The following is a 16,405-nucleotide window of genomic DNA, read 5'->3' on the forward strand; positions in this document are numbered from 1 at the left end:
AAATGAGCAGAATGTTAATTAGGATTATGCTGCTTTGTTGCCTCCAGCTGACTGGAAAGGTCATACTGGCTTATATTTTACTCTCAAAGACAAGACAACTTAAGGGAACTCTAAAAGGCTGTAACACCATTTGATTTAGACTTCTAACCTATTTTGATTTATTCACTTTAATAATTACATACTCTATATTATTTCAATAAATAAAATAAATATGTACCACTATAAAAAATTAGACAAATTCCAGGCTAAGAAGATGAAACTGATTAGACCAAGCTGACTATGACTATATAGATGTGCCCTTTGCAGTAACTTTACAAGATCCCAGGTTGGAGGCTGGAGGTCCCTGCAAACCTGGTGCTCTGGATCTCAAGAGGATGAGTGAATGCAGCTACCCACCTGATGGGTTTCCTCACAGCAGATCCCCAGCTCTGTCCTGACACAGTTGGATGCCACAAAGGTTGCACAGTTTCCTTCAGATGCTGGAGGAGAACATGCCACTAATTTGATGTTGGCTGGCCAGTTAAATCCCCATCCTTCCAATCAGCCAGGTAAGGACTATTGGATGCTTGCACAGTAAAAATGAAAACCAGGGAACACTCTGTGGCAAAAACAAGGAAGCATGTTCACAAAATGGGGACATCTCTCATACTTACAGCTCCTGAGCTTTGGCAGACACACAAAGAATGTCTGTATATCTGCATATACACTTGTAATAAAAGCTTTGATGTAACCAGCAAGTGTCTGAATATAGGCAGCATTTGAACTTTCCTTTTTTGCTGCTGACATGAACCAGACTTTAAAAAGGCTGAATCTTGGTATAGTTCTAAGGTCAGCCTCTGATATTCTTCCACCTTACACTATTCCCAAGGTTGTTTGGAGATAGCAGTGTAAATCATGAAATTTTAAACCACAGGACTGGAAGGTCATCTGAAGAGTATTACAATACATAATCCTTTGATATATTTATTATTATTATTATTGCCTTAAGTAAGAATTGAAATCTTTTCTCCGAAACTTTGTCTAATTCTTACGTTAGGATCCCTCAGCATTACTTAAATAGCTTTTCTTGCTCTCTGCTTTCAACCCACCTGAAATATTATAGACAGCAATTCTGCTCTTCTCACTTTTTGTCTAGGTAAGGCCAGACTCCCAATTCAGTATCTTTTTCTCTCTGCTCATGAGACTGGCTCATCATTTCTCATACCAGAGTAGAGCTACAATGCATCTCTTTGAGCTGATCATTCTTGAATGAGATGTCATGAATGAGATGTTCTGTAGTAACAGACACAATGACATAGGCAACTGGATTCCCCATAATTTCTGGTGACATCTCTGTTGGTAGGATGAGAGGTTGCCCTTGGTTTTTGCATGGTCTCAGCCTGTACCCAGTGAAATCACTACCCCATATTCAGCTATTTCTTACTCTGTTTCTCTTAGCCTCTTGAGTTCCCAGTTTTCAGCAGAGCATTTTGTTGTTAGTGCACAGCCTTACATTTTATAGTTTTACCTGTTCCTCCATGTCTGTTTATGAACTGTGAAGGTCATCCTCTAACAATTTAATTGCCTCTAGGCAATCCAGTCAAATGGATCATTACCTTCACTGTTTAAAAATCTGCATCAGTTTTCCAGCTTTGTTTTACAGTTTAGTGCTCAACCAGTGAATTTCAATAGAGTTCTGGAAGACAGGGGAAGAACTCCCCTTGAATCATGTCTTTGGTCAGTGCAGCATCCTGCATATTGGGGTGTTGTGAGCTGGAGGAGGTAAAAAAGCATGTATCAGTGGAAAACATGGCAGATTTTTCTTTTAATTTAAAGAAATTCAATGCAAATTGCCTTTTCTAGTGAGTACTGTTGCTCTTACTGCTGTCACAGCTTCCTTCAAAATAAAAATAAAGAAATGCAGTTAAACATGAAAGAAAGGAAGCTATTCATCTAGAATGTGAATAGATAAACAAAGTTTGATGGTTTTAATGCAACATATTGTATATTGAAATAATATTGCATCTCTCTTCATTTTTAAGATGGACCTACGTATTTGTTGGAAGTGCATAAAAATTTTTGAGTCATAGCCCCAGTACAAAATCAAGTGTTAACAATTGTACGTAACACAAAGCATTTTATTACTCACTATCTTACCTGTTAATTACTGGATATTTATGCTTAATGACAGTCATGATTCAGCACAGTATTTGGATAAGTTTTGTGTGGAGATGGAAAACAACTGTGGAAAGCCATTGAGATATTACCGCAGTATGATGCTTTATTAATGATGAAGGCAGGTTTTTTATTCGTGTGTTCAGCAGGGTTGCCAAGGACCACTGAAAGAAGTCCAAACAGTTGGTGCTCCTCTGAGAAGTGCAGAATATCAGGGAGAAAATCTCCTGCAGGTCTGTGGTTCTCAGGCTGAGAGCAGCCATTCCTGGAAGGACTTTGAGCTCAGAGTTACCCATATAATGTCCCAGCAAAACTATTTGTCACTTATTGACAGGGTGGGAGAAATACCAAACCGCACTCAAGATTAGGCACTTGACTGGTGTCAGTTTTCCCATGGATTTCTTGGGTTCTCTCTGGCCCATAGCAACCCCTTTTACTGTTTGCACTCCAGGCTGGTTCAGTACTGTGCTGCATTCTGGGCGTTACAGATTTGCTCTTCCCCAGATGTGCTGAGGTGGTTCTTGTTTCTCAGGTGGTCTGAAACTTGCTGCACACAGTGCAAGTACCAAGGCTAAAGTCAGCTTTGCCCTCTGGGTAAAAGAGGTGTCAGCCTGGCTGCATAAGGGACCTCAGCCTGTAACTTTTTTGGTTCCCCTGCCCCCATGGCATGCCAGGTGCATCCAGGAGAGGAGTTCTCACACAGCAGGGCTTTCTGGTACCCACAGCTGTTTGTGTCCTTGGTGCAGGCCCTCTTCTTGACTCCAGTGATGCGGGCCTGTAGCTGAGCATCCTCTTTCCCAGCTGCTGCTCTGTCTCACCAGGTTCCTGAATGGCAGTGCTAGAAGGAATATCTGTAGCAGTAGGATTTGGGCTCTCTGACGGGTATTTTCCCTGTTTAGCCCATTTAGCATTTCAAAGGAACATTCCAGCCATGTTACTGAGATAACAGGCCTGCATTCCCTGGCACACATTTCATTGATTTTCACTGGCCTCCCTTGAGACCTCACTGCATCTTCCTGAGTTTACTATCCATAAAATAATTCATTTTTTGACAGGTACTTTTGCATAAGTCAACAAGAGCTGGTGAGCTTATTACCATGTTAATCCAGTCATAGGATGTCTGAAATAACAGTTCTGCTATGGTTTCTGGTCTGTACTTCAAAATTTTGGCGGTCTTCAGTTTAGATTTGGGAAAATATCCTTGCAAAAATTAATCCTCACAGTACACATTGATTTAATAAGCCTAAGAATATCCCTGAAATGGAGACACAGAAAATCAATGTGGATACAAAACCTAGTTGGTTGATATTAGCAAAGATGGCTTGTTTTTGAGTGAGAAGTACATCAGTTCTTTTGGGGATCCACACAGTAGTATCCCATAGACTTTTACCTGCATCCATTTGTGCTGTGGTGCATCCCAGCTCATCCATAACTGAGTGAGAAGCACAATTATGTCTGACTTCCATTTAGAGAGGGAGGGCTGTGATTTGCTGAGTTCTGACAGCTTCAGCCCCAAAAGTGAGCAGCCTGACTGAGACAGGCAGTCTTCTGCTTTCCTTATAAGACTAGGGTCAAGTGAAATAAAAACTTGCCTGTATTCTGTGTTTTCCTATTTATAAACCCCAGTTTTATGCTTTCCAGCAAGACAGAATCTCTCAGGGTGCAAGTGCATAGGCAGTTCGATATATTATTCGTGTTTGAACACATTTTACTTTAAAGTGAAATGCAAGTGAAATGGCTTGGCAGGCAGGGAGATTAGTCACTTCACAGCTTCTGTAGGTTTTACAAGGGATCTCTAGTTTTATGACAGATCAATACAAACACACAGATTTAATTTCTTCTGCAGTCTGGGGTACTCTGGAGGCTGTGGCTCTGAATTTCTGGCCTGAATTTGTGGCCTGAAAGAGAGTTGCTAAGAGATGCCATGTTGATTTCATCCCAGACCCTGAGCAATGCCTTTGTCTGTTCCCCAGAGTTTGCTTTAATCCCTGACAGTGTTAGTAAGATATTATGAGCATTGGGGATGTCCTTGTGCACCTTTGGTTGCAAGCTTAGTGGCCTTAGTACTTCCTGAATGTATTAAAAAAGACTTCATAAAGAGGCAGCCACAATATTTTATTTAAAGCCACAGGGACACTGGTGAGCTGTTATTTCTTTGGAAGCTTTAGGATTTCCTCTGCAGTGCATCAAGAGATGGTTGATGGCTCTGTGTTCTGGCATCTCCTCACTTTGACTACATACATGGCTGTGGGCAAAAATGGGGAGATTGTCACAGTGATGAGAACTACTATTAGGAGCTGCTTTGAAAACACTCTTTCTAAATGTATTTAAAATGGCAGAATTCCTGCTCTGCTACAGCTACCAAAACAAAAATATCTTCATCCTATTTCCAGCACGACCCCATGTTTTAAAGGGTAATTTAGCTCCTGTGAATATCAAGTAACAGAAGTAAGTGATTGCGGAGCTGAAGCATAAATAGAAAGAGGAACAGGCAGCAGAGAAACGCTGACACTTCAGCTGAGACTTGGCAAGCCCAGCTGGAAATGCTTGTCCCAGCAACACACACTGCATTCACAGAGTACCTTCGCGATTGCTTCTGTGTACAAAGTTCATATCCTCACTGACCTATTTTATTTTTATGCTGACAGTGCAAAGGCAAAAGTTTAGGATAAAGGACATTTTAAGAAGTTTTATCCTGACTATGTGTATATACACAAATACCACCTTATACTCATTTATTTTGTAATGAATCAGGTGTGTAACTGACTTGTAAGTTTTAAATTTCAGTGGGACTTCTGCTTCTAAGTCACTGAGACACTTTGGAAAATGTGATCTTTTAGTAAGATACCCATCTACCATCATGTAGACAGGTCATATGTTTATGTTAGAAACACCAAACTTTGTGACCTCTGGGAGGATATAAAAATGTTCTATTTCAAACAGAAAGGGGCAATTCTACCTACCAGTGGAGGATGTAGGATGTCCCTTGAGAAGAGGTGTGAAAAATCTGTGCTCTTTGGCCACCATGAATTGTCCTTATCTTTGGCAAGATGCTTCTTTTGTCCATGTATATTTCTCACAAAGGACATCATTATTAGTTTTCCTTGGAAATAAGTAAATCCTTCTCCTATAGATGTTCTGTAATACGTGAAACTTGTGAAAGAATTTTAAGATGGCAGAAACCACCTGCAGGACTTTGCCTCTCTGCATATAGCTACTAATTTTCAAGGGATCTAATACAGTTTTGTTCAGTTTACCCAAATTTGATAGAATTGTAGTAGTCTAATGAATGCTGCCTGGCAGTGCTCAGTCTGGCATAGTCAGTGCAACCAAGGGTGTTATGCAAGGTGTAACACATGAGCAGTAACCCATGAGCATGCCAGAACTCCTCGGCAGCAGTTGAGCATGCTGAGGCAGGATGTGCATTGTGCTGTGACTAATTACATCAGTGTGTATTGTTCAATAATTAGTAAATTCTGATAGGGATTTCTATTTTAAGTGATCTCACTGGTGTTTTGTTCTTCCATTGAAAACCACGTTGTTTCATCCAAAGCATTGTGGACAGCAGTTTGAGGGATTGGGTTCTGCCCCTCTACTCCACTCTGGTGGGACCCCACCTGCAGTGCTGTGTCCAGCTGTGGACTCCTCAGCAGAGGAAGGACATGGACCTGTTGGAGCAGGTCCAGAGAAGAACCCTGAAGATGATTAGAGAGATAGAACACCCATTGTGAAAACAGAAACACAGACTAAGTGTCAGGGTTGTGTAGCCTGGGGAAGAGACCTCATTGTGGCCTTTCAATACTTAAAAGGGGCTTAGAAGAATGATGGGGACCAACTTTTTAGTAAGGCCTGTTGCAATAGGACAGGGATAACGGTTTAAATTAGAAGAGGTAAATTCAAACTAGATATAAGGAAGGCATTTTTCACAGTGAGGGTGGTGAAATACTGGAACAGGTTGCCCAGAGAGGTAGTAGATGCCCCATCCCTGGAAACATTCAAGGTCAGTGTGGAGGGGCTCTGGGCAACTTGGTATAATGGAAGATGTCCCTGCTCATGTTGGACTAAATGACCTTGAAAGGTCCTTTTGTTTGTGTGTCTGTGATTCTATGGTTCTATTATATGTACATTTCATGTGTGTGTGTGATTGTCTCAGGAGGGCTAAAAGAGGTGAAAAGGGGGAGCACATTATGAAAGTCTTCATGCCATGTTGTTTATTTAGAATGTCAGGTACCAACCTGTTCCTTGCCCATTTTTTTGAGCCTTGCTAGGATAAGCATAGGAACTGTATAGGATGTAGGAATTGGCAGATACATTATTCAGAAAATTACCAGGAAGAGCATGAGGTGGTTTTTTTTTTTTTTTTTTTTTTTTTTTTTTTTCATTCATAGAACTCGAGATTGGATAATGCTTTGTAAGATCTATGTTAGCCAAGCATAAACTACTAGACTTAATAGAGGAAGGTAGCTGGGTGAGATATTTGGACTGTGGTTCAGTTAATGGCATGTATTCATCCAGCATGCTGGCCTTTTCTGGGGTTGGAAAGGAAAGCTATTGTGCAGGCACTGTCTCATAAATCCTTACCCACTGGTTCAGAAAAGAGGCAAGGAACTTCAGAATGCATAATGTCCCTGGTGGAAATAAAAATGCCCCCATTCGTGAAAACCAGAATGCAAGTTTCATATAGCTGCAAGAGCAATTTCATCCCAAGTTAGTGCCTCTTTCTTCATTTCTGGGCAAAAAATTAGATGTTTCCATTATCATAAAAGTGCCTAATGGCATCTCAGCAAATAACATTATTCCAGAAAGGTCTGAACACATTTACTGCAAAGCAGGAGCAGTGTGTTCCAAGTTATCTTGTTCCATGCTCTGTAGGAGGAAGACATTTCTGTTTGGAGCAAGAGTCCCTACATATTGTCAGTTAGGAGCAGCTCCTGTTTAGAAAAACCCCCATGAAAACTATTCTAGCATGCATGCTTGCAAATACAGCCTTTATTTGTTGTAAGCATGAGTAAGGGCCATGGATATAAATTTGTAAATATTAAAGGCTTGCATATGCCTGTTAACCTTCACAGACAATTGCTCAGATGCTGTGGATCTCACTCACAGTGTTTTCCTCAGGTAGGGAAGACTGTGGCCTCACATTCAAAATCTGGCAGGTGATCTTGAATAATACATGGAATTATATATGGGTGAGATAGTGGTACACACAAAATTGTTTTCTGGTGTTAAGCTATTAAGTTGCAGAAAGTGGGTCAGTATTTCAAAGGCTTGTTGAATCAAGGTGTCCCCCTATCACCCCTTGTTGTTTGCCTATCTTCTCCCCTTTCTCCTCTCAAACTGGTCAGGGTTTGTCAGTCAGCTAATTCTCTTGAACAGCTCTTGAGAAAAATTTCTTCTAGTGAGAAAAATGTGTTTGATGCTAAGTTAGGTGTTTTCCAGTCATCATGCAGATTAGCTGACATGAAGTGATTAACGTTACTTAAAGGGAAAACATCAAGGACTTTGGGTGAGAAGCCTGCTTCTCAGTGCCAAGGGATAAAGAATTTACCACTTGAGAACTGGTTTCAGTGTATAATTGTATTCACTGGTACATTTTATTCCTTTTTATTCCATTTGACTTGGCTTCTGATAAATACTTCTGAGCACAGACACATTTTTGAATTCCTGCCTGAACCTTTGATTAGCACATTGCAATATATACTCAATAACTTTACCTGAGGCTTCCATAATTGTAATGTAACCTATGTACAGTGCCAATTTATTGAGCTACTTCTCCTCCATAGAGTTTGATTTTTAGCAGATTTGTAGAGGTGAGGGAGCCTTGACAAAGAGAACAGCATACAGCACCAAAGAGAAAATCTGAATTCCTTTTGTGTTATTCCAAATAAATAAGCCTGGACATAATTCAGTATGGACATAATTGGCATAGACTGCAGAAGAAATTCACACATTCAAGTGGAAATTCAGGTTTGTTAAGGGTTATGTGGTCATGTTTTCTTTGACTTAATGATTTTGTATCCTCTTAGCAAATTTGGATCCACTTTAGCAAGTGAGTGGAAATAATTCAGATAATGAAATATCTACGAGTTTTATAAATGTAGACAGAAAGATGTACAGAGGGACCCTTTTTCTGAGTAAGGCAAAAGATTGTAGTGGGAACCTGTGTCTTTTGACATGTCAGAGGAATTGAAATACTTATAAGCCCACCAACTGCAGGAAAGCCTGCAGTTGGAATTTAAGTTAGAATGAGCATAAATGCTCATTTCTGGGGCTCTTGACTACTGGCTTGTTTGTGAAATGTCAGACCAGTCCTGGTATGCTCCTATGCAACATGTGGACAAAGAATTTTATAGAAGGGTTTTTTCCTCTTGTGTCATATGAACTCCATCCATTTAGACTTACACCGCTGACAGAAAGCTGGATTGAGCTGTCTGCCTTTGTATGATACACTCTTTTTCTAGTTTTGTTCTTGCAGGTTATTGTGTGACATAAGACCAGATGATCATTAACAGAACCTATTTTAATGTATTTTAATTTGTAAAGCGCCATCAGACATACAGATAATTGCATGCTTTATGATTAAAACTGTGAATGCTTTTCTTTCTAAGCATAGCCACAGCTGTTAGAGCACATCTGGAAAATATGCTTTAAGCAAAAGTATTTTAGCTCAGAGAATTTCACAATCTGTGGGATATTTATCAGCATTTCTTTCCAGAATACTAATCTGATTTATCAATATTTTTTATATAAAAGTCTTGCTTGTTTTTTATGATGTCTGCAAATCTGGCTTTGAATTCACATCCCAGATTGGCAATTCCAGTGTACTTCAAGGCTAAATGCTGCAGAACAAAGCATTGCTTTGCTAGTATTTTTAGGTAGAAGCCTACATAAGTCTTGTCTGATGCCCTGATAAACTTCCTTCATTGATTCCAGCCAAATATTTTCCCTTTTTATCGTTTTAAAGAGAAATTATTGTTTCACACTGGAATTTCATTGAGAGGAAAATTTCTCATACTCCTTCTCTGTACTTCTTGAGGCTCATGTTAACACCCTTCTGTGCTATTACCCTTGTACCACCTACAATTATTGTAGCATTACTCAGGGCTCTTTGCAGTCAGTGAGAGTGTTTACAAGGTAGGACCCTGGCCACTTGGAAATGAGCAGCAATGTTTCTGTTTTTGGTAGGAGCCCAAGCATTGTTGTTTCTGCACTTTCCTCAGAACTGTCGTATAGACATTACAAAACCAGCTTTTCTGATATGATTCATTAAAATGGAACAAGAGAGCATAAAACTTCAAACAACTTTAAAACCTCTATCTGCTAATTTATTGCTAATGTTGCTTATTTTGTTTATTTGGAAAAAAATGACCAAACATAAAGATGCAGAACCTTAGAACCTCAAGGTATTACTTTAATCAGGATCTTGCATTCTGACCCAAACATCTCAACCAACTTGTTTTCAGGATGATGAGGGAGATTTTGCAGAGAGAATTTGTCAACAGATGCCTAAGTGAGAAATCAGTTTCCTTTATTTGGAGTAGGAGGCAACTTTTTAATGATAGATTACACTGTGTTGGAGCAGCTTCACACCTGAACTTTAAATCATAAGTGCTATCCTTGTTGTGCAGTTGGAGGCAAAATGCAGTTATGCAACCAAGAGAGAAACTACAGCTGCAAAAACTAATGAGATTAAAAAAAATCTACAGCAGCGATACTATAAAATATGGAACGCGTTAGTGGTAATGTGGGAAAATTAATTCCGAATTATTGACAATTTAATTGTCCTACGGGAAGTATTTTAATGGACTTTATATGCTGTGCTGTTCTTCAGTTTTTTAAACTTTTCCACTCAGCAGAAAACAAGTTTTTCCAATTATGGGATTTAAAGTTGTAACAAATGGTTGCTGTGGGTTCCTTGGTTGTGAGATGCCAGCTCTGGATGTGTGACTTTCTGCCCAACACCTGCAAAGCCCCTCCTGTGAGCAGGGCGTGGGTGCCACTGCTCCGCTCTCATCCCAGTTTGCTGTCACAGAGGCTCTTTGCAAATGATGCTTACACGGTGCTTTGACCCCCAGGCTCCGACTGCACGAAGAAAAGGTCATTAAGGATCGGCGACACCACCTCAAGACATACCCAAACTGCTTCGTTGCCAAAGAGCTGATTGACTGGCTGATCGACCACAAAGAGGCCTCTGACAGGGAGACAGCCATTAAACTGGTGCAGAAATTACTGGATCACAGCATTATCCACCATGGTAAGTGCAGTATCACCTGCTAAAAAGTTCTAAGCTAAATTTATTGACTGCTGTGAGACAAAGGGAAATCCCACTCCTGCTCTTCAGCCAAGTATAGGACAGGTAGGATCCTTTCCCTGGCAGATATGGAGCATCTCTTGAGCTGTGCTGCTATGCAAGGTCACCTGTGTCCTGAAGGAGATGAGAGCCTGAAGAGGTGTGGAGTGATGTTCCCCATGGCAGGGGGGAAACTTACTGGAGACTGTGATGCTGCTTCCCTGTCTCCAGAGCAGCCCCAGCTGGATCATGTCCCCCCTCTCCCTAGTGCCCTCATTTCCCTGCTCCTAAGAGCACAGTTCTCCAGCTGAAAAACCCATCTGAAAAATCAGCCAGCAAAAAAAAAAAAAAAAAAATCATTTTTCTCACATGGATTAGCTCTCTGGCCCTGGCCCTCACAGCAGCTGCACAAACATTAGTGCTGGTACAGCTGCAAGAAAGTTAGTGGTCTGGCTGTGCCCTGATTAATTTTCTCCTAAACTTGTTGTCTATTTGAGATCTGTTCCTTTCAGCTTCTTGAATAACAATTCATGCTGATGAAAAGACTGCCAATTCGCTGGTAACATTTAGTTACCTTTTGGGGCACAAAGAGGCTGGGAAGCACATTAGCAAAGAAGATCCTAGGCCTCAATTTCAAGCCTTTACTATTACCCATTTCAAAACGGCAAATGTGCTATTTGTTTCTTTTTAAAGAGAAAACTGAGTGACTCTGAACAGTCGAATGTTGACTTTATGCAGAGGTCATTGTATGTGCAGCAATGCTGCTGCTGTCTGCAGTACATGAACAACACCTTAATTAAAGTCAGAAATGCACATATTGAATGAGTGCCACTTCTACAGCTTCTGCTTGGCTATTAAATGAAAATTCTGGGTTGTTATGGAAACTGGGACTCACGGTAGATAGTTAAAGAATAAAGTAATTATAGGGTATTCAAATCTGTCTGCTTAATCCTCTATTGAGAAAATGTCAGTGAAGAGTTGCGTGGATGCCTGAGTGACTTAATTTAATTGAGCAATAGATATTTTATTGCTGAATGCTTGTTGAAGCTCTAAGAGCCTTCAAGCATTTTCTACCCTACCATCCAGTTGAAAACTGTATAAGAAATTTTATGTATGTGTGTAGATATTAGAAATTGAACAGGTATTTCTTGAAAATGTTCTTGGATTGCACTCTAATAAAATACTTTGTGAAGTGAGCTTGGGCAGGTAAATTCAGAGAGGTCCTCCTGTCAGGTTCTGCAGGATGCTTAGAACATGCTTTCAAGTGCCACGTCAAGTGAAAGGAGCACCAGTTCCTGCATCTGTGGTGCAGAAAATCCCCCATGTACGTGGGTTGAGAGCTGTGCTAGGAGCAGCTTGCTTGGGATAGCTTTCCCATCAGTTTATGCCCTTGGTGGGGCTCTGCTCTGCATTTACAAGAGCCCATGATCAGCTGCTGTTCTACAAACCTAATCTGCCATTTCTTGGTGTGCTCATTTTGTACCTACCATTTGCTAGCTGGCATGGCAGAGCAATTGAGACAGTTTTAAGAAGGCAGAAGGCTTTGGTTTTAACTGTTTCTTTAGGAACTCTCAGGTTTCCTACAACACTGCTAACCGATATGAATAACTTTAGGAAGTTTGGCAAACCTTAAATTATTGGGCATTCTACTTCGGTGTCCTTTTAAACAAACAAGCCAACAGGCTTTTTATCAAAAAGTTTTCTGGGTATGTAGTGGATGGATGCTTTTTTGGTCTTTATGTTTGCAGTAATACTCACAAAACTGATGGACACTTCTCCTCCTCACCGAGAAATTTGGTTACCTCTCAATGTTTTCCTTCATTAGAACGGAGTAAAGCTGTTTGCTGAGAAGTACGCAGGGTTAGACTCTACACATGCTTGCTTTGAAGCTCAACAGTGGTACCTGCTAAATGGGTCCTCAGCTACTTAACATGTATGTGAAGATTTTTTTTGTTTGTTTAACTATTTTTTGTTTCAGTCTGTGATGAGCATAAAGAATTCAAGGATGTCAAACTGTTCTACCGCTTCAGAAAAGATGACGGGACGTTTCCACTGGACAATGAGGTGAAGGTGTTCATGAGAGGACAAAGACTGTATGAAAAGTATGTTGCATTCAGTATTCGTAATATGTTGATAATAGTGCTGTGTGGGGCAAATGATACCTGTTAATCTATTTTTGAATCATCAGAGGCTTTCAATTTATGCAGGAATGGGTCTGGGCAATTCCATTACTTCAGCTGGGAGTCCTTCCCTCTCCTATTTTTCTTTTGCTTTTCTACCATATTCACTTGAGGCATTTTCTTTAAAATCTGATGCCACAGATTGTAAATACATCCCATATGAGAATTCAATGTGAATTGAAGCCCTTGAAATCTATTCTGTAAAAATAATTACAGAATTATTTGTCAATATAATTCAAATAATTACAGAATTATTTTATATGTAAAAGCATAATTATAATTCCTAAAACATTATTGAACAAGCAGCTACATGTCTGTGGAGATTTCATATCTACAGCTTCACAGGGAGGTACAATTTTAAATCATAGGTGAGATGAATCTTCAGTGTTCCAGTCTGCAAAGTTTCAACATCAGAAAAATTATGTTAAAAACAATTTCAAAAAAACCACCAACTCAACCAAGAGTATCTGATTATCTAATTTAAACAGATTATTATACTGAGATACTAAATATCCCACTGGATTACTTCCATCAAGTAACTAGGTATCTTAATGATACTTCCTAATATTAAATTAAAGACATTTTTATTCAGGATGTAGAGATTTTGACATGGTACTTTCAAGCAGAGAGAGGAAAATGCATATTGGCATATGCTACAAATTAATGCAAAGGTTGTGATGTGTTATTTACCAAAAAGCTTGAAGTATTGCTCTAGACTGAATACCACCCACTCTCCTGCTTGTTTGGAGCAGAAGCGTGCAGCAGCCAGGAGAGATGCTGTGTTTTCTCCATGAAGGAAATTTGTTTCCTTCTGAGAAGAAGGCACTCAGGAAACTGGCAAGTTTAAAAGCTGATAATAAATATTATTATTAAGGTTAGGTAGCTCTGAAGATCAGTTTGGTGAAAGAGTAGTACCCAAAATATAAACAAATCCTTGTAAATGCCACTCCTTTTGTTACACCCATCATATAAAATTCCCCAAGACAAAGTGACTGTGACTATTTATTATAATAAATTGTATAAGACATAAGAAAATGCATCACTGGAGAAAATCCTCCATTCTATGCACTGGGGCAGGTGAAATGAATCAGTTACCTTCAAACTCTTCTGTGCCTTACTAAGCACAGCATTTGCTCTTTAGACTCAGTAAACATGCAGTGTCTACAAGCCTGACCTATACTCGGAAAAGAAGATTAGAGTGTCTACAGTGATTTTTTAAAGTCTATATTTCTATTTCAATTATGCATAAGAAAAATAAAATTTTCTTGGCAAGGCTGATGTCAGTGCCTGCATGAAAGGAGCCACAGTAGAAAGAACTCTGTTCTAATAGTGTCTGCTTCCATCACCATTTCTCTGAATGGAGAAATATCCCCAAACCAATGTCTGTGATCCAGTTTGTCTAACTCTGTAGTAGCAGAAAAACATTTATAGCTGTAGAGAGTGTTCCTGTATTGGCAAAGGAGTTAATGCCAAAAGCAGCACCTGTATCTGAATATAACTGCATCCTTGAGAGGTGCTTGCTCCTAGGCAACGTATTTGAAGGGTTCAGAAATTTTTAAAAACAGCCTTGAGTGCTAAATATAGTATAAATTAAAAATAACTGTCATATCAAAATCAGTACATGACAGCCAAAGGTAGTCAAAATTCTCCATGGATCATCGGAAGTATTTTATATTCATGGGAGATAAGAAGGCATACCTGGGCTTCACTTTGTTTATTTTAGCAAATCCCCTGTGCAGAGATTTTAATTTTGTTAGTTCCCTTGCCTGTGCACCTTTATTAGCAACACCTTCACAATTTCATTGGATACACTTTAAACTCAAAATCTAATGCTGAAAGTCAGGAAGAGCTCTGCAATGAAATGTCTGGTTATGTAATATATCTGTTGTATCAGTTTGCTGATAGTTTTGAGAAAGAAAATATTAATTCAGTCCTATTAAAATAATTACTAAATGGCAGCAACCAGAGAAAAGTATTTGTGCACAAACATTAAGTCATTTACCAGCATATTCAACTTGTTTATCAAAATGGCTATGGGCCTGATTGCAAGAGAAATGCAGCTATGCCAAAGGAAATCTGTCCAAATCCAACACATTTTGAAAATCTGTGTCTAATTTTGTAGAATTTGCTGATCTTCACTAGGCTTTGCTAATTTAAGATAGACATTGTAATTATTTCCTGCTCTTTTCCACTCTCTGATTGGGGCTGGAGTACTACTAGGCTGAGAAGCCAAGGTAGTTTGTGCTTGCCAAAGTTGCAGACATTACCCGACACCAGTCCAAGCAAATTTGTACCCTCAGTGGGTAAAATGAACAAAATGCTTTAGGAGGATCCAGAGGTTGTTGCATGGATGTCTTAGGCAGGTTCCTTACATTCAGACAGCTGTTTTGGGTAAATGCCTTGTTCTCTGCCCTGGGACATGAGAACATCAGGACTGTCCCTCTGCTGAGGAGCTCCCTTTCTCATCTCTCTTCTGCATGACCACAAAGCTCCTCATAATCTGAACTCTCCTTTCTTGTGCATTACCCCCTTCACCCACTGTGGACATCTTCAGTGGCTGATTAGGAGATTTAAAATCAGTCTCTGATTGTATTCTCCCTTCATTTGCACTGAAAATCATGAACCAGTTCAGATTCCTGCACATCATTGCAGACTTTGGTAATCCTGTCTGTGAATATGCTTTGAGGTTCAGGTTTATAACTAGAGATGAAAACTACTGGATTTCCTACAGTCTTGTCTGAAATTGTTGAATAGTTTATAAAATCTAAGGTTGGTATCAGCTTTCAAGCTCTACAGGACTGTCCAGATAGGTTGAATGAGATAAACATGTTTCCTGTTCAACAAAACTCTCCCTGCAAATCTTTTAAAAATCCAGCACAGACCTTTTGTAGCTTTAAAAAAAAAAATCAAGTTGTTGCAGGCATCTTGTTTTTATGATGTTTGCAATTCTCAGTAGGGTTTGGTCAGACACACAAGACTGTTGTTTCTCGTGCAGTCATGTATAGAAGCTATAAGTCATTTCATGATGCTGACATCAACTGAGATTTTTGAACCAGATTTCACAGTGAAAGAAGTGCAGATTTATGGTTTTAATTTCAGGAAATCTTTCAGATAATTTTGAGACTGCATTCTTGGAATCACTTTCAGTTTAACTCATCAGTGGTTGAGTTGCTTTTATCCTCTGGTGCAGTTATTTTGATAAAAACAAGGTTAAAGACTTCTTTTGAAAAGGAGTTTGAATTTCAGTGTTTGGATAAATACATTCCTTTAATGCAGGACAACACCAGTCATAGCAAATAATACATTTCGGCATTAACAGCCTCATGCATTTTTGGAACAAGGAAAAAATGGATGAGTAAAAGGAAGTTTCCAGTTCTGCCTAATGAAAGGCCAGGTTTTTGATTGATGTAAATTGGTACAGTTTTGTTGACAGCCGTGGAATTACAGTGATTTACTTCAGTGAGTGACGTAAGTCCATGGATTGCTGTGTCTGGGCTTCTTAAACTGGCAATTTGTCGTGTCTGTTTGTTCACGAGTCCAAATCCTTTGCAGTGCTATTCTGGGCTTATGCAGAAGGGTGTGAAATGTCAAACTGAGTGTTTTTCCACTTGATATTTTTCCAGATTTCTTTTGTGTCTCTGTAAAAATCTAACCATTAGCACTGCCTTTTCAAGGACCTTCCTATCTGCGATTTCAATGGAGGAGGTCAACTAATTATAGACTCATCAAAGAACAATTAACGTAATCCTAAGGATTTTTTTTTGGTGCCTGCAGAGCCTGG

The 16,405-nt window shown here is 39.5% G+C and overlaps 1 protein-coding gene across 1 annotated transcript in view; it reads left to right on the forward strand.

Annotated features, from left to right (window-relative positions):
- DEPTOR (DEP domain containing MTOR interacting protein) overlaps positions 1-16,405 on the forward strand; it is a 75,579-nt gene that overhangs the window by 15,319 nt on the left and 43,855 nt on the right. The window contains exons 3-4 of the mRNA XM_041470666.1: positions 10,230-10,408; positions 12,423-12,546. Of these exons, the coding sequence (XP_041326600.1) occupies positions 10,230-10,408; positions 12,423-12,546 (303 nt within the window). The remainder of the gene's footprint in view (positions 1-10,229; positions 10,409-12,422; positions 12,547-16,405) is intronic.

Source organism: Pyrgilauda ruficollis, unplaced genomic scaffold, assembly GCF_017590135.1.
Source record: "Pyrgilauda ruficollis isolate IOZ18807 unplaced genomic scaffold, ASM1759013v1 scaffold25, whole genome shotgun sequence".
NCBI lineage: Eukaryota > Metazoa > Chordata > Aves > Passeriformes > Passeridae > Pyrgilauda > Pyrgilauda ruficollis.